General features: G+C 37.8%; 1 protein-coding gene across 1 annotated transcript in view; it reads right to left on the bottom strand.

The window, feature by feature from the left end:
• Positions 1 to 27,584, bottom strand: part of COL9A1 (collagen type IX alpha 1 chain) — an 83,044-nt gene that overhangs the window by 21,536 nt on the left and 33,924 nt on the right. The window contains exons 16-33 of the mRNA XM_044917214.1: positions 27,323 to 27,333; positions 27,247 to 27,279; positions 26,241 to 26,297; positions 24,526 to 24,579; positions 20,258 to 20,311; positions 17,718 to 17,771; positions 14,752 to 14,805; positions 13,112 to 13,165; positions 12,918 to 12,971; positions 12,729 to 12,782; positions 12,241 to 12,294; positions 11,185 to 11,229; positions 10,066 to 10,119; positions 9,907 to 9,960; positions 3,172 to 3,225; positions 2,475 to 2,546; positions 1,843 to 1,878; positions 1,115 to 1,159 (exon numbers count right to left, since the gene is read on the bottom strand). Of these exons, the coding sequence (XP_044773149.1) occupies positions 1,115 to 1,159; positions 1,843 to 1,878; positions 2,475 to 2,546; positions 3,172 to 3,225; positions 9,907 to 9,960; positions 10,066 to 10,119; positions 11,185 to 11,229; positions 12,241 to 12,294; positions 12,729 to 12,782; positions 12,918 to 12,971; positions 13,112 to 13,165; positions 14,752 to 14,805; positions 17,718 to 17,771; positions 20,258 to 20,311; positions 24,526 to 24,579; positions 26,241 to 26,297; positions 27,247 to 27,279; positions 27,323 to 27,333 (893 nt within the window). The remainder of the gene's footprint in view (positions 1 to 1,114; positions 1,160 to 1,842; positions 1,879 to 2,474; positions 2,547 to 3,171; positions 3,226 to 9,906; positions 9,961 to 10,065; positions 10,120 to 11,184; positions 11,230 to 12,240; positions 12,295 to 12,728; positions 12,783 to 12,917; positions 12,972 to 13,111; positions 13,166 to 14,751; positions 14,806 to 17,717; positions 17,772 to 20,257; positions 20,312 to 24,525; positions 24,580 to 26,240; positions 26,298 to 27,246; positions 27,280 to 27,322; positions 27,334 to 27,584) is intronic.

The following is a 27,584-nucleotide window of genomic DNA, read 5'->3' as shown; positions in this document are numbered from 1 at the left end:
TATGCCTCATTTTATGCATAAATCTCTCACCCCTAATTCTAGATATGAATTCAGCTCAAGTTCAAGCACATCAGTTCATCTCCACCACAAAACAATGATTTAAAACATCCTCTTAGCCCATAAAATGAAAAATTTTAACAGAAAATAAAATTAAAATAATTCTTTTCAAATTTACTTAATAGAGAGCTTTGCCTAATTCAGATGTTAAATTAATATTAGCTCTAAATCCTGAAAATCTGAATAAAACAACATTACAAGAATTTTTTTTTCTGCACTAAGTGCTCTCTGGAACTTTTATGAGAAATCTATCACCACTCCAAAGGACCAAATGTAAGTTTCCACATTAGGTCATGTTAGACTGTGTCAAAACCACAAAGATGAGCCCGCAGATGTAGCAGTTCTGGCAGTAAAGAAAATTTTTTCTCATTCTTGCTGCTTTCCTGGAGATTTAGCAGCAGCATCCTCTGGAGATGGAGGTCACTTCTTTGGAAGGTTTTAGACTATGGAAAGTACCCACAGTCAAACTTGTGAGCCACGGCTTTCTGGCTATAATAAAATTCATTTTGTTTCCATGATAGGCACTATTCATAGACTTTCTATAGTCATCTAAGAATCACTTTGAATGTCTAGGTGTAAAGCCACAAGAAAGTCACCACCTATAAGAGAACACTTTGTTCTTCAAAGGCTTAAGGCCTGGTCTATCAATTTTGGGATGTTTACCCTCTGCTTTACTTGAACTTGGCGGCAGTCTTGGGGAGTCATTCATTAGTTTATATAAAAACACCACAGCCGCTGAAGAAGTCGGCAAGGATAACAGTATCAGAGAAAAAGAAAAATTATGTTTCTAGTACAGTTAGAAATCAGTAAGGCTCAAGGGTGCCTGGGTGGCTCAGTCGTTAAGCGTCTGCCTTCGGCTCAGGTCATGATCCCAGGGTCCTGGGATCGAGCCCCACATCGGGCTCCCTGCTCTGCAGGAAGCCTGCTTCTCCCTCTCCTACTCCCCCCGCTTGTGTTCCTGCTCTCACTGTGTCTCTCTCTGTCAAATAAATAAATAAAATCTTTAAAAAAAAAAAAATCAGTAAGGCTCATCATTAACCAAAACAAAATGTCTTACAAGTTCACCCCTTTCTCCTGCTTCACCTTCTTCACCAGACGAACCCTAAAAATTAAAATTAAAAGTCACATTTTTGAATTCTTAGTCCCTTGTCTCAGTTTTAACCCGTCAACATTGATAAGCATTCCTAAGTGCCCACAGTGCCCACCAGATCATGCAGAAATACAAAATGCCCTCAATGGCTTTTCAATCTAGCTGTCAGTGGCTAGTCAAAAATAGAACAGAGTCTAGAGAAAAGATAGCAGGTGAGGTTGAGTTTCTTCTAAAGTTAAGGATTAATGATTGTATCCAGCAATTTTATAATTAGGTAATCCTTGAAAAAAGGCTTTCACTGTAGAAAAAGGAACCCAGAAAAAGGACTAACTCTAATTCACATTCACACTTTATTTGTTAAGGTCTTGATACAGAAAAACTCAAAATATGATGATGCGGCTCTAGAAGGCTCCATCGGTCACAAGTAAACCAATCTGGTGAATGAGAGCAAGGGACACTCTTTTCAATGTGTCATCTTGGAGGCAGAGCAATCATCAGCTCCAGCCTATTAAAGCAGTAGATAAGGTTACAGACCAAACTAAACTCTAGCTTTCACACACTATGAAGCACAGTTGAGAAACACTGCTAGCCTCCGTCCTTTTATTCACACCCATAAACCAGCCAGTGCCCCCTGCTGGTGAGGCACCTCCATGCACATCACGGACTGCATTTCATACTCTCCTGATAGGACCTACCTGTCCACCCTTTGGACCTGGCTCACCGACTACTCCCTGTAACGAATAAAACATAATACCTTTTCAGTATTTTGAGATGTTCAATTCTATAATTTCAAATGAACCAACTTCCCTCCTCAGGCTGGTAGATAAGGGCAAGTATGAATAATGTGACAGATGAGGACTTGCTCCTCTCCCCACAACCTAACAACAGGGCTCCAGGCTGGGCGTGGAGCTTACTTAAAAAAAAAAAAAAAAAAATCAGGATGACAACCTAACAACAGCCAGGTAAGGCCTGAAGAAACTGACAGTTGTCCAAAAGCTGGCAACTCGGGGTGCTCTCTGATCACATCCACATAAAATTGGACTGGTAGGAATGTAAATTTAAAACTAAACAGGAACTATGATTACAACTGGCATTTTTACTTTTCTCAACTTTTGTATTTTCCTTCTGGTAAATTATTATATATTTTTTTTTATTTTTTTTAGCTCCTTAATCTCAACTCTCACTAATTCAGGATACCTTTCTTGATAGCTGTCCATGATAATTGCTATAAAAATCTCCACTGTGCCGAAAGCAAGCTCGGTTTCTCAATATAGTAAAACTCATCCTTCCAAATAAGGAACTTTCGGGGGGGGGCTAGATATCTTACCCTGTCACCTTTCATTCCAGGAAGGCCAGGGGGGCCAGGCAAGCCAGGGAGGCCAGGGCTGCCAGGAGAACCCTGAAAAACAAACACAGGGTCTCCAGAATCGCTGTTAGCACGACACTGCAGTCACACGAGGCAGACACAACCTTGGGTGTGTGGACTCTCGTCTAAAACAAATGCGCTGTCGTTGGTTTAACTCTGCTCCTCAAATCTGCCTCTCTCCCAGGCTCTCCAGGGAAAAAAATAGGCCAGTCCCTCCACCCGCTTGGTCCCACCTCGGAGGTCCTCAGTTCCTGGGTTTGCACCCTTGCCAACCGTGGGCTCTTTCAGTGGAGTCCCTGCAATAGTGCTGCTTCTCTGTCTGTGTAAACAAGCAGGGCTCAAGAAGTACAAGGCAGCGCTCACGCCCACTTCTCTTCAATTCCAAGAACCGCCAGAGGCCAAGTATAGCACTTGACGTTTCTCCTGGTTTCAAAATGTATGCTGCAAACCACACTGATTAAAATACCCTCGGAGGGTATCCTAGGTATAACTTGAAATTTCCCATTTACATTTTCACGCGTTCACATAACAATAGAAATCAAGTACAGATGATTAAGTCACCCTTTGTACATTGTTCTTCTCTCCTTGCTTGTTTTTTGAAATGTACTGTGTTTTGTATAAAGCAAATAAACTTCTGGAGGCTGGAAATATTACTTACCAGTTTACCTGGTAGTCCTGGGGGTCCCACTGGTCCTATTCCTCCTCTACTGCCCTGGAAAAACACAAACATGACCGTCAACTGGCTAGTATGCCAAAACTCAAATGCTTAGTTACTATGTCAGTAAAACAACACTCTACTTAGGTTTTTGTTTAAATATAAAAGTCATCAAAGTATCCTCCCCATCTTCGACTGAAGCCAGAGACCTTTCTGTAAAATGCCCCCAGCCTCCCCAGTGTTTATCCTTCGGTGAATGTGGTCATGTTGTTCCTGGTGACCATGGCCCATTAGATAAAAACGATGTCTGCTACATCTATGTGAAATGACAATTAGTAATTTCCAGCATCTGAATCACAATGTAACTTATATAATGGTTATCTGTGTACGTGTTTTATCCTCTCATTAGAGTGTGTGTTCTTGAGGTATTAGGTACATCAATTTTGAATTCCACCTAATGCCTAAAACACGGTAAATTTCTGGTCCACAGTACATATTAAAGCAGCATCTAGCAAACGATCTTGAACTGTACAAGAGTGGGAAAAGAAAAAGAGAAACAGGACGGGGATGTTTGCCTTTAAATTACTAATGCGACTTCAAAAAGACAGAGAGAATAGAAATTTACAAAGTTTCTAACATACAAAACTCTTTGTTCTACTCATTCTTGTTCTAAACATGTCTTAAAAGATTAAATAAACTTTGGAAAGTATAATTTATAATGAAAATACACCGAAAGCAACATTTCATTTTGTGAGCCAATTTCAATTCTTTATTTGAAACTCTAAGCCCTTTGAGAAAAGGAGACACATGAATTCTTCAATTTCTTTCCCCAAGAACCTCATACAGTCTTATGCAGTCTGATAAAAGCTTGTTTTATTTCTAACTCATATTCAACTAAACTGAACACAAGATTATTGGATAAATAATCACATCTCCTGGATAGTGTACATAAAAATGAAAGTAGTCTTTTGAGTTCATTTTACTTTAAAATGACATGACAACTTCATATTAATTCTTGATATTTATAAATGCTCCTGCTAAGATTATCCTGATCTGGCCCATATGCTATTCATTTATCTCTAAGTTGAACCAAGTGTCAAGGTCCATAATCCTTCTGAATTTTCAGTTTCTTTAAAGGATTAAGTAATATTTGCCAAATTACAAGTCTCTAGCTTTGAGCTACACTTAAGTGGCAGTTGTCTCAAATGACTTATAGGTGATTTAAATGAAATGCTCTTAAATAGTTTTCAAAAAATTTTATATAAGCAACCTGTCTAATATGTAAGTTTGGATGATACATTGGCCCTTAACCCTTGTGAGCGGCTTAGAAGCCTGAGGCAGGCCTATGAGGATGGGCACTGGAAAGATGTAAGACTAGATGAAAACCAGCCACTGTGATAGATTCTTCTATCCATCTATTAATATAAAGATTGGGTTCTACTCCATTAATTTAGCCCAGCACTTGAAAGTTCAAGACAGATTTTCTTCAGTATATCTGCTCTGTTGGCATTTTCAAATAATTTCTGAACTGCATCATGATGAAGATCCGAAATGCCATTGGGCTAACATGACTTTAATTCACAATATAATTAACAGTCATTGGTGGGAAAACTAATTAATGATATCAGAAGGGGAAAGCAGTTCTTGGCACAACCTCAAGTATTCACTTCTTTTATATATATATATGTATATATATGTACATATATATATTATATATATACAAAACCATATATATATGTACATATATATACACCTATATATACATTATATATATATATACAAAACCGTTCTTCGGTCAAGGGTATAACGAGTAGTTGCACTCCCGTTAGAACCTCCAAACAAACTCCCAAGTATTCACTTCTAAATACATGCATCATTATGCCAAAAGAAAGATGATTGATGTACTTTTTTTCTCTTTCACAAACCAAAGGGCTAAGTTAAAATAAAGGACTGTGTGACTTTTCATTTCTCTTTTGTTGGGATTATTTTGCCAAAGACAAAGATTTTCTCTGCTGGTACTTATTTTCTCTTTCATGAGCTCCTATTAGTCAATTTGTAAGTGTTTTCCAACCACTGGCAGGCCCTTGGTAACACATATGAATGGCTCAGAACCCCAGTGGAGACTATTCTGCTGACCTTCTGTTCCCAAGAGAGCCCAGCATGCACAGGTCAGTAAAATTACAAGCATTTACTCCTCTGTTAGTACACAAACAGACAGAATGTGTTCCTCATTTTTTTTTTCTCTTTCATCCTTTAAATTCTTGGCCATTTTAAATGTAGGTATTTCTATAGAAATCACCTCAAGGTTGAAAAAGGTAATGTTGATTTTCACAACAATGACCAAGCAGTTATGAATAAAGTGTTAGGACAAGATTTTCTGATGGCCATTCCTATGATTTCTATGTATTCTAAAAACATGTAAGTAAGATGAACATGAAGTGTTCATGAAGTGTGAACATGAACCGAGATATAAATAGTCATATCTAAAAACATAGGTTAAACTGAACACATGTTGTAGGGAGCAATTAACCATGACCTTGTAACCCCAGGTGTGCTAAACTTATAAATGGTAAATCTCCTATGTTTCAACAGCTGTGGTATAACCATATTCTCAGATGTGGGCAAGGGAAACTGGTAGGGATATGGCTTTTCTGCCCAGTAGCTAAGATTTACAAGCCCCGTGACAACAAGAGTTATGATCTGTAACAAAAGGATTGTAAGGAACCAGGAAAAAAGGCAAAATCCTACCATTAAAAATATGAGGACCAAATTAAAGGCTTTTTTTTCCCTCTTGGATGCTCTGTGCCACCATATATATCTCCAGCATGTTCAGACACATCTGCCAACCACTCCCTACTTAAGAAGCCAATCGAGGCCTTAAAAAAGTTGCAGACCCTCTACCAGTGATTCCCAACTCTGGCTGTGCATCAGAATCCCCCAAAGAGTGTTTTAGAAATATATTTCACTAGATGTCTTCCACCACTCCATCTCCTTGTTCTTCCTCCTATCTTCCCCCCTCTCCCCTAGATTCTTATTCTGTGATTTTGAGGTCAGACCCAGGAATCTGCTTGGGTTTATGTTGTGTTTGTTTGTCTTCACCAGCTTTACTTTAGACTCTTGTTAAATGCTCACTACGAAAATTCCATAAACACCAAAATTTAAAGTTTGCTAAATATGCCTTGTACCTTTAGAATTGGGCAAGCTAACTTCAAATAAAAACCATCCTGCAGAGCCTTGACTTGAGCCGTCGAGGCACTGGAGGGTGGAGATGACGCTGCGGGCACTGAGCCCCACTGCCAGGTCTGAAACCAGGCTCCACCATGTGGGCCCCAGCCAACTCCAGCCCCACAACTTCTCCTCTCTGTGCCTCAGTTTCCTCACCTGTAGAGTGGGGATAAAAACAATACCAATCTCATAGGGTTTTTGAAAGGACTGAATAGATACATAAAGCACTTAGAACAGTACGTGGCTAGAGTAAGCACTATGAGAGCATTAGTTATTTTTATCCCAGGTTTTACCCAAGAACTATAGAAATCAGTCAAAATTAAGCATTTTAATCTGTTTAATTAAATGTTCTTTGCCTTTCAAATCTCCCAAGTTTCTTTAAAAGTACAAGTTGCTCTTGGGGAAAAAAAAAAAAAGTCCCTAGTCCTCATTTCTCCAGTTTCTGTCAAGACCATTGATCACCAAGAAGAATCGTCTTCTTTTTTTTTTAGAGAGCGGGAGGGGGGCAGGGCAGGGAGAGAGGGAGACAGAATCCCAAGCAGGCTCCACACCCAGTGCGGAGCCTGATGTGGGGCTCGATCTCACAACCCTGAGATCATGACTTGAGCCAAAATCAAGAGTCAGACACTTAACCGACTGAGCCACCCCAAGAAGGCACCTTCTTTATAAACAAGTACTGAGAGCTATTTTGCAAAACTCATTTCAAGAAATACAGACAAATAATTCCATCTGGAAGTCTTCCTTTTCAAATGGAAATACTAGACTTCTAAAATATCACAGAAAAAATCTACTTCATTATACTTGTGTTGTCATAAGTATTTTGCAAAAAAAAGAAATTTAGATTTTATTGCATTGTGCTGTAGATTGTGATGGTGGTTGTATTTGCCTGATTACCCAAAATGCTAACTAGTTGAAGAATGAACATTATTCTTAGTACCATGCTAATTTTAGAAGTGAGAAATTACAAATCATTATACTTAGTCTGAATCATATACCTAAGTGCCTCTCTCTGGGAAAAAGGATGCTGATTAACCCAGAAGATCAATTATGATTTCTACAGATTGTTGCTTTTACAAACCCATCTTCATATTAACATTGGAAGATCATATTAGTCCTACCACAATGATAATTTTTAGGTTTGTCATAAAGATATTTTAAAAATCTATTCAATTTTATAGCATTGTATAGTTTATATTTTTCTCTGGTGTAGGTTTAAATATTCCCTCACACACAGAGGCAGATCACAATCTATAACCATCACAGCTGCTTCACAGATTATTGACAGGGATAATTTTCCATGGCCTGGGTGGCACAGGAATGCAGTTTCGATCATTCCACAACACACCATATGTGGACCTCTGTGCTCAGAGCTGTTGGTGATAGGGTGGGGGTGGGACCTCAAGAGAAAATGGGGGAGGCTCTGTACTCCAGGAGTGTATAATCTTCAGAAAACTGGAAGTAGATCAGCATGGCACTCATCCCAGTCAGAAACATGAGAGCAGAGCAAACACAACTTACTCAGCAAAAGCCCTGGCAAGTTCTGGGAAGCCTGAAAGAGGGAAATGGACCAGGAGCCATGGCGTCCAAGGCCGCCGCCATTCTCCTGCTGTAAACCAGGAGTCACCCAGATCCAGGTATAACCAGTAGTGTGAGCAAGAAAGCCAGAAGCACCATCCAACTGGTAAAGATACGTGCTCATATGTAATTGCTGGAGGTGACCAAAAAAACTCCAATGTGTGTTGCTGTGACACGGGGCTAAAGCTCTTAGAACAATGGTTTGAAAGGGGAATACCACTTAATTTCAAAGACGTGCTCCAATTAGCCCTGGTCCACTAGTAGAACACATTAGAAAGAGGTTTTCATTCCTTCTACTCAGCTTTTCAACTTGACATTCGCATGAAAAACTGATAAAACTTGTGAGGAATCATTGAAAATGTGTGAAGTTATCTATGAAACTAAACGTAATGATGTAAGATGAAAGAACAAATGTATCTTTCTGTCAGTAGATTTGGTGTTAAAACTCTGCTCCAGAACTTCAATACTTATAACCTCTCATGACACTTTTCTGTAAAATTTATAGTAGGTGAGAAGTCAATTATTACCAACATAAGCAGCACAGTGAGATTTATTATACCTCCAATTCAATTCGTTTTTAGAAATATTGATTGAGCACCACCTTGTGACAGGCCCTGAGGGAAGAGATGTAGAGAATGCAAAGGTGGATCAGAGATGTCCCTGCTTCCCTGCAGTTCCCACAGCATGGGGCAAAAGGGGCCCTGGGTTACAGGGTTCAGAATAAGGAGAGAACACTTCTACCTGGGGGATAGGGCATAATCAGAGATGGTTTCACTGTCGAATTAACATTTCAGTTACATCTAAGAAAGGACATGGGCTGTTGAGTCAGAGAAATGGAGAAGAAAGCCATCTAAGGGCAGAGTAACAAAAGAAAACAGGTGGGCTGAGAAGTGCAGAGATTATTTGGAAATGAGCATGGAATCCAGCTTGACTTGAGCACAGGCTCTGAGCAACAATCTGTAGAAATCATAATTGATTTGTTTAATTTCCTAATCAGTTTCTCTCTAAGGGTTAAAGTGTATCTAGTGAGATAATATACATTGCTGTATTGGCTGCAAAATAGACACATTACAAACTCACACTAAAAGAAGTCCCTCAGTTTCTCAAAAGATTAAATATAGTTACCACATGACCCAGAAATTCCACTCCTAGGTGTTCTACTCAAGAAAATAAAAACATGTGTCCACAGGAAAACTTGTAGAAAAAATGTTCACAGCTTCATTATTCATAATGGCCAAAAAGTGGAAACAACCCAAATGTCCATCAGTGGATGAAAGAATGAAGGAAAGGCGGTATGTCCATACTATTGAACATTAGTCAGCAATAAAAAAGAATGAAGTAGGGATACATGCTACAGCATAGCTAAGCCTTGAAACATGCTGAAGGAAGCCATTCACTGAAAAAACCCCATACTGTATGATTCTAGTTATATGAAATTTTCAGAACAGGCAAATCTAGACAGAAAGTGGATTAGTGGTTGCCTAGGGCTGAGAGGATTGGGGGGAAATGTTGAGTGACTGCAAGTGGACACAGAGGAGGGTTTTTTTGGGTGATGAAAAGGTTTTAAAATTGACTGTGGCAATGATTCCATAATTCTGTAAATATGCTAAAAATCAATGAATTGTATGCTTTAAATGGTTGAATTATATAGTATATGAATTACAGCTCATTAAAGTTGTTTTTTTAACCACACTAAAATATTTCCTTCAACATGAGATAAGAGCAAAAAGGGTCCTCATGCTTTTTAAAAATACTTAAAAAATTTTTTAAAAAGCAGACTGTATACACGACGAGCATTCCCGTTTCCCTGTCTCTCTCAACTAGCACATGCTCCAACTTGAGAAGGCATTCATGGATAAATGAATAAATGACTGGAAGGACACCCAGCCAAACCCTGAGAAGGCACTTCAGAAGGTTCTATAGAAAAGGAGTACTCACAGGAAGCCCCCGCGGCCCTCGGGGTCCCACCTCTCCTGGCAGCCCCTGTGGGCCCTGTTATGAGGAAGGCAGGGAAAGAAAAAGTTAACACTCCCTAATTCTTTGCTGAGTGATTACAACAGGTGATAACATAAGGAAAGGTAACTCATGTCATCTTACCTGTTTGCCTGAATTCCCCAGTTTACCAGGCTTCCCCGGAGCACCTGTGTTACCCTAAAGGTAAAATGCGACATTCGAAGTAATTCAGACAGCAAGTAAGCAAAATCATCAACCTGTCTTACCCAGACTGGGCATTTCTTACACCTAAATAGCATTAATTTCCCAATTTCACACTGAAAATTTGGGAGGATATAGAATCTCTTTCTTGATGGATACGTTAAAGTTCTTTAGATTCAGGATACTTTTCTGTTATTCCCAGAAGTATAATAAAGGTATCAAAAAAAATGTTCAAAAATGAAGGTCAAATGTCAAAAAATGAATAAGAAGATTTTTCTTTCTTCACAATGTTAATGACATTTACCATTTCTATCTCCAATAAACTTCTTGGAGCCCTTTTATCTGACACTGACACTATTAAAATTAAAAAGAATCCTGTGAACATGAGGAATAGGTGGGTGTGCTCTTGAGAGGACCCTGCCAGCAAGCTCCAGAGAAAGCACATGTCTGGAGATCCATCTCCACCACCAATCTCTCACGGTCCACTTAGGAAGGGAGCATTTCTGCTGAAGATGCTGTGGACCCCAGTAACTGGAGAGCTATAGCCATATAACGCAGTAGTGACCAAATTCTACGTTACTCCCATGTTATCTCTTTTATTTAGAGTAAAGCTATATCTTATCCCTTTCATTTTTCCTTCACCTATTGCTTTTAATTGCTGCAATATAAGCATTGGTTGATCAGTCTGAGAACGAAATGTTTAATATCTTTTCAGTTTAAGCGAAATCATGTTAGTAATATTCACTGACATAATTTCTATAGCTTAATCATAATGTCCTTATTTTAAGTGGTAAAGAGCAATAACACTGTCTCTGTTTTGCACTGACAAAGGATGACACTTCCCAGGAAAGAAGTCTAATCAGCAACAATTGGTCAAAGTATTCTTTCTGCAGCTAGGAAAGAGGTTAGTATTTGAGGCCTTAAAAAAAGCCTTTTTTTAAATTTCTCTTTAGGATCAAATATAAAATAAAAGGTTGGAAATACTAAAAATGATAAAACATATTAATGAAAAAATAAAAAAAAACAGAGAAAAGTACTAGTTAAAAAGTTTTCATCTTTTACCTTTTCACCAGCAACACCCTTTACACCAGGAATCCCAGGTACACCCTAAAAGAGGACACACAGAACATGGGTTGAATCACCTCAGCGGAGAATCTGTGAGATGCCATGCCCACTGCACACTGCCGAGGGGCTGAGAGAATCGTGACAACATCAAAGCTTTAGTGTGAGGGAGATTCTTCCTAATTCCCAAATTCTGAACGGTTCTAGAACTACCCACAGTTTAGTAGGAATGGCTTTACTCTATCTGGCTTGTTAAGTCTGAATACCCTTAGGCAAATGCTACCTCTAAACTAAAGTTATTTTTCAAGCATGAATTTCCAAATTATAATCCAGTCAAGGGGAGCTCCTACCAGCATGATCCCATGTACAGAATAACAAAACAAAGACCTACTGAAACGCTAAACCTGAAGTAGAAAAACGGAATGGTAGGAGAACACTGGCTCGAACTAAAACCTGGTACTATTGGGAGTCCTACTGTCCTCTAACTGATTATTTTAAAATGTCAGATATCATAATAAATTGAGGTCAGCCCTCAAATTACCAAGTATCCCTTTATTACCTTGAAACATTTGTCTCCAAGAATATATCTGTATAATCCACGTTAACCTCTAGCCACATCAATGCAGGGAAATGCCAATTCAAATAATTCAAAATAGCACACAATCAAAAAAGTGGTATCTTATACCTCACATCGTTCCATGAGCATACTCTCAAGCCTCTTATGACTCAACTCTGCTAACAAGAACTTCAGAACTGGTGAAAAGGAGGAGGGAGTATGTGCTCCTGGCCCACAGCTCAGAATTAGTAAAAAGATATAAGAAAGATTGAGTGAACTAAAGAGAGAAGAAGAATACAAAATACAAATTAAAGCTTAGTATAATTATTAGAGAAATAGTTCCTTATTCAGGAAAAAAGTATAAAATGTAAAACTGTAAAAATGTAAACTTAAAGCATATTTCTTCCCCAGAACTTATCAAATTATTTATTTCTCCCTAAAATTCGTATTTTCCAAATATGTAGCTAAACCAATAAACATTTAAAGACCCAAATACTCACAGGTAAGCCCTGCAATCCTGCATCACCAGGAGGCCCAGGCTTCCCTGGTTCACCCTGAGAAAAGAAGTTTTTATTGCATCATCGAACATGTGTGAACTGCTATAAGTCTTTCAAGAAAAGAAAGGACACACGGCTTCTGCATAGAAGGATTCCCTACAGGTGGACCTTATGTGCACTTTTAAAATATGATCCAGTTCAGGGCGGGGAGGGGGGCGGTGTGAGGTGGGACGGGGGACGGGATGGGGAGGATGGACTTGGGACATAAATTTAATCAAAATACACAATCTCTTCCAACTGCTTTCATCAACAGGGCATTTCTACTGAGTTCCTAAAACCAAGTAAACAAACATACTATTCTAATAGTATTTTTGAGTTGACACTTGATGAAAAAACTAAATGGAGGAAAAAAGCCAAAACCAGCTGAGTAAATCTCCCAGTAATGTAGTAATGGAAATGCTGGGCTCAGGTGGCCAGGGCTACATAGCTACCTTTGTCCCGGGCATTCCAGGTATTCCGTCACGGCCATCCACACCTGGCAAGCCCTAAAGACACACAAAGCAACACACTGTGTCTTAGAAACAGTCGCATTCTTCTTCCCTTCATTATTTTCTAAAGTTTTATTACAAGTTAATAATCACTTGGAAAAATGTGGTGGATGACTATGGCTCAGGACATACCGTGTCACCTTTGGTCCCAGGGAGGCCAGGAATTCCTCTAGAACCTTGAGGGCCCTTGCAGAGCAGAAGGGAAGGGATAGACAAGACATGCTCATTTATCACGACACTTTGGGCACATCAAAGACATAAGCATAATCAGCAGAGGACACCAAAAAGCACGATGTCTGTAGTGACTGACATGAATTTGAACTCACTCTATCTCCCTTGGGACCTATTTCTCCTGGAGGTCCTCGCTGTCCTTGATCACCCTGTATGAAAATAAAATGTTAAAAATAGCAAAAGCTACTTATTGATAGACTTTTGAAACTATAAAACACCATCCATATTACCTTATTACTGCTCTTTCACCCCAATGCTTTGCTCTGTCATGGATGCCCAGCTCAAGAAATCTTTTTATAAAAATTACATTGTCTTAAAAATTTATATTGCCATAGGGATCACAAAGACTCACATGTCCTTTGATTTCATTTTAAATGTGTAATTCTTCTGTGCTCTTTGGATCCATACTACAGGTAACCTTAACGTCAGTAACTATGTCCACGTATCAGCTAAACTCATTGACTATCATGGTGGGTTGAGGTTTGGGTCAGTTGCCCATCTTTTCTCCATATTATTTCACTCTCCAGGCAATAATAATGGTTTCTGTCAAAATTATCCAGCTAATGTTGATTTATGGTATAGAGGGTAATAGATGAGAGGATGTGTCTTCCTAAACTAGAGCTTTTGTTGAATTGCATAACTACTCTAAAACCTCAAATGGCTTCCTGTTGCTACTAGATCAGTTCAAATTGCTCCCATTAGCATTAAATACTCTCCACAACGTGATCCTACTTTATATATTCAATTTCATCTTCTCAACAGAAACTTTCCAAGCCAAGCAGTAACAGTCCCTGTGACAACACACACCCCATCACCACCAACAGTGTTCCTTCTCACCTGTGCTCTGCTGTCTTTCCCACCCAGAACGGCTTTCCAGATCAACCCGCCTCTAGGATCCTCCTCTTACATGCATTACCTCTACCACATACTCCAGTGCTGGATCTCGTAATGCATAATGTAGTTACATTTTCCCTTGAGCCATAAGAGCTTGATAGTTGGAAATTCTATTTTTCTTATACCTTTTCTACTTTTTCTGTGATAAAGGTGGTTATTAATGGGTGGCTTTTTTATTTATTTCTAGAAAAGGTCTGAGGCAGCCTATAATAATGACACATGTACATATAGCAGTAAAAATATAGAATGAGATCAGAAATCACAGAAAAGGATAGAATTACCCAAGAACCTGAAATGAGACAGTTACTGTGACTCTAAGCATCCTGGCAGCCAAAACAAAAGGAAAACACAGCAAACATAAAAACTTAACAATTTGGGGCACCCGGGTGGCTCAGTCGTTAAGCGTCTGCCTTAGGCTCGGGTCATGATCCCAGGGTCCTGGGATCGAGCCCCGCATCGGGCTCCCTGCGCTGCAGGAAGCCTGCTTCTCCCTCTCCCACTCCCCCCTGCTTGTGTTCCCTCTCTCACTGTGTCTCTCTCTGTCAAATAAATAAATAAAATCTAAAAAAAAAAAAAAAAAAACTTAACAATTTGACTTCACCTATGTGAAAAAAACCCATATCAAGTCAAAAGAACATTTCTCTTTATTCAAGGAAGTGATGCTTATCTTAATTAAAATTTGTTTAAATAAATATAAAAACTACTGCCAATTTTACCACTTGAATCATTCACATGTAAAAGACACTTGCATGCAGACACACACACACACAGAGCAAATAATCTATCACTGATCATTGCTAAATAATCTATCATTGGGTCTTGTAAAAGGAAAACTACTTACAGGTGCACCAGGAAGACCTTGAGGCCCAGGTTCTCCATCTAAGCCCCGAGCACCCTGCCAAAAACAAGACGAAGAAATGAAATTGAGATCAGTCATTAAAAGGCACATCAGTCTTTCCATAGAACATTAATAGCCAGATAAAAAGGAGGTTTTGTGTCTGTAATATATACTGTATTCATCGGTGAACCCCAGGGAGTATTCCATTGGACACCTCAGATATGAAAACACTAGTTTACATCTCCTCATCCCACCAAGAGTACTGATGGCCAATCTTTGATACCACTCTGGATATTTTAACACTACAGCCATCCTTAATTGATGACATGAATTATAAACACTGGTACCTATTTTGAGAAGTTGGCAAACCTATCAGAGGAGGTTTAGGAGTCACCCTCTGGGGTTCTCAGGATTCTTATGGCTATTCATTAATGGTGAAGACCAAGGAGCCACCCAAAGAACAGAAAGATTGCCATGGACTGCTGCTGCCACAGCTGTGGGTGGGATTCTGTGACACTGGATTTCCACCAAGATCCAGAATCAGAAGTCCAGCCATGTGATTTAGAAGAATGAATTGTAATAAGGATTTGAGTAGCCCCCATTCCATCCTAGATAGACATTAGGTCTGGTTAATATAAAAATAATCCATCTATTTTCTTAACAATAGATTCACCGTACCAAGAGATGGGAACTACAGAGCTTTATAAATCTAATTATCTTGAAATCAATGGTGACTTGGTTATATTGTACATATCACCTCCTTATTTAATGATAAGAATCAAAATGTGATCTTAAAACAAATATATCAGGGTTTTTTTTAGTGCTTCCTGCATACGCTACATGATAATACAACCCCCTTCTTTAAATCTTTTTCTCATCCGCTAAGTGAATGAGAAGGCAGAAGGGTGACTGAAGTCAACAGGCCATCTCCTAATGAATAGGGTTGAGATAAGGAGATGATAAAATAAATGGAAAACAGTCAAAAGAGTGCTGGATGGATGTCAGGCCAAGAAAACCAGGTGGACAGCATCTGTAGTAAGAATTAGAAAACCTTTGATAGAAGGTTCAGAAAAGGCAGAATCAAAGAAAGAACACAACTGAAGCAGAGGCACCACAGAGACTTGAAATTCTTTGATCCCTAAACACTAGAAGAGAGCAGAAAGCATTTTACATTCACCAGGGAAGAAGAGGTTTGGAAGACCCAAAAAAGACCTTGAATTCATCATTCACCCTGCGTTGTGAGCGCGGAGTCCAGCCTTTGCATTATAGAAATGGCTGTGATACACTCACTCTCTCTCTTATTGCTGTTCAGCATGAGCTCAGTCCCAAAATGCTGTTACTAGGCAACCACTCCAGGGGTCTGAGTTCATGAGAAGAGCTTGCTTTCTTTTTTTTTTTTTCTTTTTTGTTATTGAAAGCAATTTGACAGAACTCAAAGGAAATGAGACATTTTGAAAAATGCCAAGTAAAAAAAATACTTCAAATAAAGAGCATATCAAGAACAGTAATTGGTTTCAAAGTGTGGGGTCACATATTTTAAATGATTTAAACCCAGAAAAAGCAAAGGCTGAGGTATCAGCAACTTCAAAATAAATGGGATTTATTATTTAATAACAGAAGAGATACACACAGAATGTTACTTAAGGTAACATGAATATAGAAATATGAAGCACGTTTTTTTAAAATACAGTGTTTTTAGAAAAGAGATATTCTGGAGGAAATAGAAGAGTAAAACAGACAGAATGAGAATACTTAGAAGGGACAAAGAGGCTGAAAAAAAAAATGAAGTTGAAGGAATTGGTCGCAAAATAATTCCTTCAATTTCCAAAAATGTGCATTTCTTTTAGAAAAATTTGATTTATGGAGCACCTACAATGTGCAAGTTATTCCTGCTTAGCTGTTAATAAAAGTCTCTGCTTCTGTGTGAAATGACACAAATTAGCCATAGAAGTTCTAAAGAGAAAGAGGCGAGGGTCAGAAGTGGTGGCAGGCAAAGTGCTTTTTTGTTTCTCCTGGAACCTACAAATTGGCTTTCCTAATATACTCTCTAAGTAGTAACCATTTTCTTAAAATCTGATAGAAAAGCTAGACACAGCCTTATACACACACACACACACACACACAGTGAGAAAAACATTTCTGAGCACATCAGGAATGTCCAGGTTTCCATTATTTCTGTTTATGATATTCACCCAGCCAAGCATTCCCCATTCTCCATCCTCCACCAGTGGGAACATGTTATCCTTCTAGGCCTGGCATCCTTCTAATGTCACCTCCTCCATGAGCCCTCCCAGTTCCCTGATCAAGAATAGCCAGCACTCCTTCGTCTTCAGTCCCTTACTCTACTTGCCCTCAAATTTATGTGTCTCTTGTTTACACTGTAGTTAGCTATCTACTCGCTTGTTTCTCCCAATAAATAACAAATTTGAAGTCCTTATTACCGTTTGAATCTCCCCATCATCTCACGGTGCCTTGCTATGGAAATGGTAGGAGAATCTGGCTTTTGAGACTGGGCTAAGGACAGGTTGGCAAATTGGCCACAAGTGTATGATCCTTGTTGAGGACAGAGCTCAGCAACCAGCCTGGAGGGAGGGCCACGGGTGGCCCTAGTGTCCCTGGGGAGATCCTGCCTTCTCTTACCTCTCCCTTTCCATCCTCCCCTGTATTTGCTTTGATCTCCAGATATCGTGTCAGTGCTATCAGTATTAACTATTGGTAATGATAAAGAAATACAAATGTAACATCCCTCGTATTCCTATCTACCCAATATAATTTAAAATATATAATACATAAGTATCATACATACCTACTCATTTCTGTCATCTATGTTTATAACAGAAATGTGAAAACCTAACAAAACATCTACAAAGCAAATAAGAAATTAAAAAATGTTGCTGAAAATAAGATATTTTTAAATGGGCAAACAAATATTTTTACATTTTGATATCATATCATCATCATCATCTTACTTTTTCCCCTTTGGCCCCAACTATGCCCATAATGCCTCGTAATCCTTGAGCTCCCTGGAAATATAAAAAAGAAGGGTGAATTTTTTCAGCTGAAGCACACACTTGTTTATCTCATCACAAAAGTTCCTCCAGAAGCATGTTAACATAACTAAAGGTAACAATAAGAAATAGTGACATTATGTAAACAAATGTTTCTAGTTTAGAAAGAAAAATCCAAGGAGAATTCTTCTGATGGTAAACACTCTTCTAAAACCCTGAAGACGTACACAAACCTGGAGTTGGAGCAATTAACTGATGACAAGAAAGTAAACATCATTAGCTTAAGAGATGTACAATCATGTATTTTGACTTACTTTTTAACTTAGGTACAGAATACACTGCCATCTCTACTTCCTTCCTGATTTGTAACTTGGTTACACATAAGATGGTTGTGATTTTAAACTTTGTAATGATTTTTCCCCACCAATGTATGCCATCAAAGGCCATTCGGTTTCCAGGCTAGTCCACAAAAGCTTAGGACCTGTAAATGGAGCTGAAGTCTCTACTAACCACTAGGAGTCACTACTCATTACACCATCTCTATGTAGAGGCATTCTGCATTCCCACCTGGGGCACAACGAATCCATCTCACCCCATCTCAGGCATAGGAGTAGGTAAGCCTAAAAATAAGGATGTGAGTATGATTTCTAGAATCTTCTTCAATACTGAAATGTCACCATTCTCCATTCTCTGGCCCCACAGGAGCAGGGCTCCAGGAGTGGATCCTGTAAAGGGGGAACCTGGGTGCTCTCTTGGGAGGAGCAGCAAGGGGATGCTCCTTCAGGAAGGAGTGGCCACTTCTGAGCAATTTGCTAATTGGCTTAAGATCAAGTAGCTCTTGGCCAGTCATTCTCTTGTGTTCTCCCTTGGAGAAAATGGGGCAATTCTCTGGCCAACCCTGCCTGCATCTAGATAAGTCACAAATTCTGTGTAGATCAGTTAGGAATGACCAGAATGTGTAAGATGATCCAGCTTAGGATAACCACTTGGGATATAAAATGAGAAATGGCCATTTCAGATTAAAACTGCTCTTTCTGAAGATAATTCTACAAAAAGAATTCCAAAAATATTTGAGCCAATGGAAGTGACATGAGAATGCCGTGGATTATCTCTTAAGGTGACTACTTTGAAGGACAGAGCTTATATATAAATGTTCCCCAAAGCATTTTTTTTAAAATCTGTGCATTACTTCATAGATGCACATTTAAAAAGTGAGCATTTGTGAAGTTTATAGAAACATTTTGGCAAGCCTACTGCCAAACACCAGAAGGTCAGCAAGCACTAACGATAGCCCCCAATGGACCACTTGAGCCATGCAGAACCCAACAGATATCCTTAATCCATGAAAATATTTTTAAATGCTGCTTGCAAAATCCTGTTCTCAGGATTTGGAGGGATAGCTTTAAAAATAACTTTAAGTCCCCACTAAATTTTCATCAGATCAAAAAAAAAAAGCATACATCTCTTACACTATTGCTATCTCCCTCCTACAAAATAGAGTCCATCTCCTTATTGTCTCCTTTCAACAGCTCAGGGAAGACAATCTTCTGAAATAAACACCTCGTATTCCTCCAGGTTTCCTTCAAGTTCTCATGTGGCTTAAAAACAGAGGCCATTCTTACAAATGCTCAGACTCATCATTTACTTTAGCTGGAATTTCCTTAAACTCTGGGGTAAGTACTAATCTACACAGCTCCCTGAACTCTTTCATAAAAAGCCAGTTGTTTGGGGAAGAGCAGAGCAGGACAAGGAAGGGTGGCCTCATATTTGTCCTCCCTAACTCTTTAGTTCCTGAGAATAGGACCTGAGCGTGTCCCCTACATAGTAAAGGCCTTGGCTAGCTGCAATGTTCAATGGATATTCAGAAATTATTATTTCCATAATTGTTAACTACTCATCTTGACAAGAAAAAAAGTGTGACAATTCTACTTTCGTATACAAAAGTAGTATAAATTTTGATGTAGCAAACACTAAATTGAAGTATGCCAATGCCCCAAATTACCTCATTGTGCATACAATTGCAGCAATCTGCCAAAGCACAAGGGACTAACTTTTTATTAAAAGACATGATTACAAGCTATTAAAAATGTTCTAATTATAATGATTACATGCTGGCATAAGGTACTTAAATCCAGTGGATGATGTACCTGCTGTATATTCAGGGTACATGAAATTTTCTATATCATGTGAAAGTACCATAGAATATAAAATATATATATAAACCTCTTGTGTTCAATATTTACTTTCAGATTGCCTAGCCCTGAAATCTAGTAAATGAATGTATGTAATTATAGGTAAAATTTTTCTGTTAAAATGGTGCTTGAATATACAATGGGGATCCTTTCCTATTTTGAAAAAATGGAATTCTCCCAATGCTGGCTTGGTGGGAAAATATGTTAATGTAATACTACTAATCCAAATGCTAAACAGGAAATATTCCAAAAGTCACGAAAAAAGAATATTTGCATATCCTAGTTAAATATTTTTTTAAAATACTTTACTGGAGGTCCTTGAGCTCCAACTTCTCCTTGTTCCCCCTGGTCACCTTCTTCACCCTAATAAACAACAGAAAAGCACACCGAATGTTATTCCAGCAAATGAGCATAGATAGATGACTCAGCACATTTGAAATTCACTTGGCATCCCCTGAGTTATGTTACTATACTTTCTTAAATTAGTTTATATGAGTAATCCATATTAATTGTAGGACATAGAAAATACAGAGAAATATACGAATAAAGTCACCCAAAGCCCACCTTTTAACTATAAATACCAGTAACATCTTAGATGCTTCTCTATAATGGGGTCATGGGGAAGGAAAGGACAGAGAGAGAACATATATACATTCATGTTCCCAGTGTGTGTGTGTGTGGGGGGTGTTATTAGGAAAATATGATCATGCTATGCAAACTTTTCCATCAACTACAATATTATTTATTTGTGATTTTCACTTTTAACTTTTCTTATTATAATTTTTCTACCAAAACAATTTTTTAAAAGTATTTAAATCAGTCTTTCTTTTCTTGGCTTGTACCTTTGATGTCACCCACAGAAAAGCTTTCTCCATACCCAAAATATATAAATATTCATATGTATTTTTCTTCTATAACTTCATAGTTTAATTTTTTACATAGAAAGCTTTAATTGATTTTAATGTAAAATATAAAGTAGAAATCTATCATTTTTGGAGGTGGGTGGGGTGATGGGGTAACTGGGTGATGGGCATAAAGAAGGCCATGTGATGTGATAAACACTGGGTATTATATGCAACTGATGAATTATTGAACTCTACATCTGAAATAAATGATGTACTATATGTTGGCTAACTGAATTTAAATTTAAAAAAAGAAATCTATCATTTTTTTTTTCCTGGTAATTGGCCACTTTCTCTAATATCATTTATTGAATACTAGATTCTCTCTACATAGACTGGAAAATTCTTCTTTAACATATAGTAAATTGTGAAATATACTCATTTCTAGATTTCCTACTCTGCTCTTCTCATCTGTTGTATGAATTTGCCAATACCACATTTTAATTATTGAAATTTTATAATACATCTTAGTCTCAGATAGAGAGAATTCCTTTAGCTTTATTTTTCATTTATGGTTACTCTTATTTTTCAGTTTTTCCTAAATGTTTACTCTTCCAGATGCACTTTAGAATTATTTGGAAAATCCTCACAAAAATACTACTTGTTTTATATTAGGACTGCACTAAATGAAAAGATTAATATGGACAGAATTAGATTCTTTACAATACTGAGTCTATCTTGGAACTCAGTGTATCTCCCTAGTGAATCGAATCTTTCTCTTTCCTTCAATAAAGCTTTGCTCTTTTCCTCATATTAGTCTTGAATACTTAAGTTTGTTCTAAGGTATCTTTACTATTTGGTAGCTATTGCCAATGGAATCTTCTTCCATTTTGTTTTCTAACTAATTATTGTTTGACTTTTTGATATTAATTTTATAACCTCTGATATACTTTAAAATGTTAGTATATATAATTTAGTATATTTAAAATGTTAGAAAAGAAATACAACTGCTGTTTCTTACAGAAAGATTACTTGACTGACTCTGAAAAAATGTTATTTTTCCCTCTGACAAGGTTTTTTTTTTTTACAGAAATATACTGCCTTACATTTGCTATGGTAATGGATATCTTAAATTGTAAAATTAATCATGAGAAAAATTCATTTTAATATTATGTGCATAATATTAGCTAAAAATCTATTTCTGTTGTTTATTACATATTTCAATTCATCCATGTTCTTTCTCTACAAACTATACCTTATAGAGATTGTCACACACACACACACACACAGAGAAATACAGAAAATTGAACAGCAATATTAATATAGAACTTTTGGGCATAACTGCAAAGAACTAGGTTATGCCTAAATCATTTATACTTGACTTTTGAATCAATTATGAGAGTGTTACATAGTGGTTTCACTCTCATAATTTTATTCAGATTATATTCCATAAGAATATATGATTGACAGTGAGGAGAGGCAGTCCCAATGGGAAAGCCAGTGAATTAGCTATTTCAAGGAATGGATAATCAACACATGTGTGTAATTAACTGCTATCTCTATGTCCCTGCCTAACTATCAAAACAACAGTGATTGATATGTGCACAGTAAGTTTTCATTAGCAAGGTTTGGGGTATTTTCCTACAGATTCCAGGATAAACCTTGGAGTAATATAGTTGATTTAAATATTTTACCAGTAGATGAATAGCACACAACTAATCAATAACCACAACATAATGACAAATTTAGGAATAGAAATTTATTATCATTTTACTGAAAGACTTTTTTTTTTAATTTTTTTATTCTTATGTTAATCCCCATACATTACATCATTAGTTTTAGATGAAGTGTTCCATGATTCATTGTTTGTGCATAACACCCAGTGTTACTGAAAGACTTTTGATTGTTCATTCCTACAACCATAAACAAAATTTAAAATCTTCATTAACTAATTTGTAGAGTAAATTCAAGGCAGAATTGTGAATCCACTTTCAGTTTACAGTTCAGTGCATCTATTACACTTTTAAGTTTCATTCTTCAAGGAACTATTGTCATCCTATCTTCCCATATAAATTTTCAAAGACACCACTGAAAGGTGTAAGTGACACAACATGTGAAATAAATTAAAGGAGTGTTCAACAATGACCAATAAAATTTTGGCCAATTATCTCACACACCCAAACAATTTTCAGGTTCTTCACTGAAAATCAAGTTAGTATAGGTATCAATAATATTAGTTTCTTGGAGAGAGGGGGGAAAATACTCTAATTGACAGCTCCATCCCCAAATAGGGTTGTAAAAGTTCCCCCAAAGGAAAGGGGTCACTAAAAGAAGAAGGAAAAGAGCATGGCATCAAAAATAACAGAAGTCTACCATATCTACTTGACTACATGCATTAACTCATGAATATCTTTTGGTATAATGTAATATCCTTACACACCTCTTTCTGTGGTTAGATAATATTCTATTATATTAGAATATTATCTAAGATATCTAGGATATGTCATACTTAATTTAGCCAGTCTCCTGTGGGGGGACATATTTTTTTCACTTCTGTGCCCCTGGCACTTAGAATAAACCCTGGCACACAGCAGATACTTAATAAATATTTGCTGAATTTTTTTAACTATGAATTTCAAGATTTAATGGGGGAATGAGCATGCAGAAAAATTTCTAAAGTACTCAACTTTTTTCTACTTTCTCCAATTTGACATTAAGAACCCAGCTGTTACATTCCAGATAGATAAAATACCTTAATTACTCAGGGCCCAAGTAATAAAAGACTGGAAATAAATGTCCAAACTGTAATAGGGTCGAGAAAATTGGCTTATTTATCCTGATTATCTCAGGTTGTTCAACAGACTGATTTTAGCTAGAGTTCAAGGATATTAATGCCTGACGATATAATAAATTGCCTCTCCAGTTCTTAACTTCCAAAGAAAAAGACTAAGTTTCTGTCTCCGCCCAATAAAGGTATAGAAGGGCACAGTCAACAAAGTCTAGAAAATCCACATGAATAAGAACAGTTTGACTTTGTAAAATATCACAGAATTAACAGGGACAAAACTTCTGTTACGCAGGAAGTCAAATTCTTAGACAATTTACACCAGTGGATTTAAAAAAAAGCAAATAATTCATTTTACTTCGCATTTTTGCCTTGGTTTTTCTGCAAGGCATGTCAGCTCCAAAGCAAGTTGTGCTGTGGATTCCATGTTTCTATCCAGATAATAACATAATTCTATCACTCACTTTCGAATTACTCAAAATCTAAATTCTATTGAAATGGAGTCAGAAACAGACAAATTATTTCAGAACTTAAGATGAGAAGCTATCAGCTCTCAACCTCCTGTTTGCTAGTGTCAGCAACACTTGTCATAAAATTTTACAAATGTCATAAAATTTTGTTTAGTGCAGTGGAAAATCTAGCTGAATAATGTTTGACTATCAAAAGCATCAAGGAAAAAAAGCTGAGTGTGATTGATTTCAAAAGAAAAGCAAGGAGCAACAACACAGGAAAGAATGAAATGTATGGTGTATTATTGTTTCTTGTAATTGAACAACATGAGAATATTATGCTTAGTCAGAATATTGATGCAGCTACTGAAAACCTGTCAATCATCATTTGAAAAGGAAGGATAAAATCTCATGCTTTCTTATTCCTTAAAATTCCTTGGAATAAAAGCAATCACTACCCCCCTAATCACAGTTTACCCACTATATACTCATTTTTCTTACCTTGTGACCTTGTCTTCCAGGTTCACCAATTTCTCCTTTAGCCCCTTTATGACCCTAAAAATGTATAATTAACAAGTAAATAAATTAACAAATTAAAAAATAATTCTATTGGGTTTGTCACAGAAAGTGGTCAGAAGGTTCATAAAGTGATCTTGCTTCCCTAAATCTGTGTCAGTGTGCTACCCAGAAAAAGGTTATGTCACAAAGAAAATGACGCCTTCAATGACCTTAATACTGCCACGCATATTACATGACTAGTGTATATGATAAATATTAACTCCTAGTTAATAGAAAACCACTGTTCTAGAATAACAAAGCTTCATTACCCAGTTCAGCAACATGATGTATTACCAGCTGATCCCTAGATCCCTCTGTCCCAAACTTCCTCTCACAGCTGGGTTAAGAGCTTTAAGCCTTCTCCAGCATCAGGAACTTTTTCCTCAAAGGTGACAGTCCTGACCGAGCTCAGCTGGCTATCCCCTGCTCTCTCCATGCTGCTCCGAAAACCCTTCCGCCTCCTCTATACCCACCTCCTTCTTGGTGGAAAAAGAGCTGATATAAGAAAGGCAGCTCCCCAGATGCACGACTTCCACCTCTTCTCGTACACAATTACAAATGCAAAGGGAAAGCCCTAAAGGGCAGTCCGTGAAAGCTGCATAGCATGAGAAGAAAATCCCTCTCTTCTTGTCGGGCCACTAGTTCTAAGCATGTGTGTGCTCTGGATGGTAACATGAGGCAAATGGGAAACGAACATTCCAAAATTAAGTCTATCAGAGCTTTCACCCTCGGAGAATTTCTTGTTCTGACAGTGTAGGTCTTGGTGAAAAATAAGACACCAGTCCAGGACCAGGGGCGCCTGGGTGACTCAGTCGTTAAGCATCTGCCTTCGGCTCAGGTCATGATCCTGGGGTCCTGGGATCAAGCCCCGCATCGGGCTCCCTGCTCCGCGGGAAGCGTGCTTCTCCCTCTCCCACTCCCCCTGCCTATGTTCCTGCTCTCGCTATCTCTCTCTCTGTCAAATTAATAAATAAATTCAATCTTTAAAAAAAAAAAATCCAGGACCAAATCTTCTGCAGTTGTGAGAACCCACTAAACCAACCTTAGAGAAAACCATAATTGGAAAACCAGTGCCCTGGGGCCTTTCAGATCATAGCAGAACTCCTCTGGTCTGGAATTTTCAAAATCACTTCAGACCTCATAGACTAGAGAGAAAAAGCCACTTAACCCCAACATTTGGTATTTTTTTATGGGAAATTTTGAAGCAATTATGATATAGAGTGAGAGAAAAACATTTTGGGGATGTCTCTTTTCTTGCCTATTTTGCACTGTTTTCCCAATTTTTTAACTAAAATAGTTTCAAATACATTATGTGTGCGATTACTCCCCAGTCTTCCTGCATAGGAAGCAAACTTCGGAACCTTAATTTGGTGTTATAGCGTCTCGAGCCAGTAAATTTTACTGGTATTTCCTCCCGGAACAAGAGAAGTATCGTGTAATCAAACATCCATGTCTCCGTGTACCTGCCAGGGGAACCAGCTGGAGTTTCTAGGACTGAAGAAGGACCACAGACTAAGCCGAAGAATAAGCAAACACAGACAGGCCTAATCCATCAAAATGGGGTCTTGCACCAGAAAGGACGGTGCTTACAGGAAAGGATCTATTTTTTTTCTATGGATAATACTCTTGAATATAAAATACTGAAATTATTCTCTCACCCTCATGCCTGGTAAGCCTGGATATCCTGAGCGACCTGGTGGACAGGAATTGGGACACTGCCAAAGAGAGAGAGGTAGAGAGAGCATAAATTAGAGCCCCCCTTTATGACAAAATGGTACTGTTTTAGGGATTGCAGCTTCAGAACCCCAGTATAATTATATTCATTAAATAAGTCTGAATATCCCTTTTTTTCAATATTTCATTTTTAAACTCAGAAATATTCCTAGCTTACAGAAAAGCACAGAGAATAGAACAAGCTTCCCCCACGTGTTCATCATCCAGATTTAATAAATGCTAATATTTTTGCCATATTTATTTCAGATTTATTAAAGAAATAAAATGTTTCCAGACCTAGTATACCAAATTCTTCCAACTTAGTGTACCACAACCTGATCCTTTCCTTCTCCCACTTCCACCAGAATAGCTCTATCCTGAGGCCCACAAAACCCTTGTCAAATTGGCCAAAATTGCACTTAGTACAGTTTCCCAACATCGTTTGAATATTAGGCTATAAGTAAAACAAGTCTCAGAGGGAGTTGTTTGACTTCTAGCTCCTGAAATTGGGGTGCTCTGGTGAAAACGATGCCGTAGTCATAAAGTAAAAAGACTAGGGAAGAGCAAAAACAGGGGCACCTGGGCGGCTCAGTCGGTTAAGCGTCTGCCTTCGGCTCAGGTAGTGATCCCAGGGTCCTAGGATCAAGCCCCACATCGGGCTCCCTGTTCAGCAGGGAGCCTGCTTCTCCCTCTGCCTGCTGCTTCCCCTGCTTGTGCTATTTCTCAATCTCTATCAAATAAATAAATAAAATCTAAAAAAAAAAAATTTCCATAATGAAAACCACTTATACAAACCACCAGCCCACTAGTGCAATGGATTGCTCTGCTACCCATGTAAAGTAAAACACAGAAATACAACATATTCCAGCAAGATAATTTTAAAGAGAACTTATCTGAAGATTACATTGTCTTTGACTTAAACTGTGTTTCGTTCAAAGGTAAACATCTTACCAATGGATCTCCTTCATGAAAGCCAATTGTTCCCTAAAGTAAAGAAAATATTAAAGTTAAGAATATAGCTAAATACCGTATTCAAACCTACTTATAATAGAAAGTCCACTGGACAAAAATATAATAAAAATATTTGTTTAATAGAATATAAGGAACAAATAGCAACATATAATATGCTAATATTCTTAAACTTTGACTCATGGGCATATTCCTTTTGGAGACCCCTCTTTCAGGGAGCTGAAAGGAACTGAAATGAGAGACAGAATAGATAATATGGGGAATTCTGGATCATACATCTAAAATATGAATTATCAGGGCGCCCTGTCAGTTGAGCATCT

The sequence above is a fragment of the Neomonachus schauinslandi genome, chromosome 8 (assembly GCF_002201575.2).
Source record: "Neomonachus schauinslandi chromosome 8, ASM220157v2, whole genome shotgun sequence".
NCBI classification, from domain to species: domain Eukaryota; kingdom Metazoa; phylum Chordata; class Mammalia; order Carnivora; family Phocidae; genus Neomonachus; species Neomonachus schauinslandi.
The sequence above is the reverse complement of the archived record's forward strand: the minus strand, read 5'-3'. Positions and strand labels throughout refer to the sequence as shown.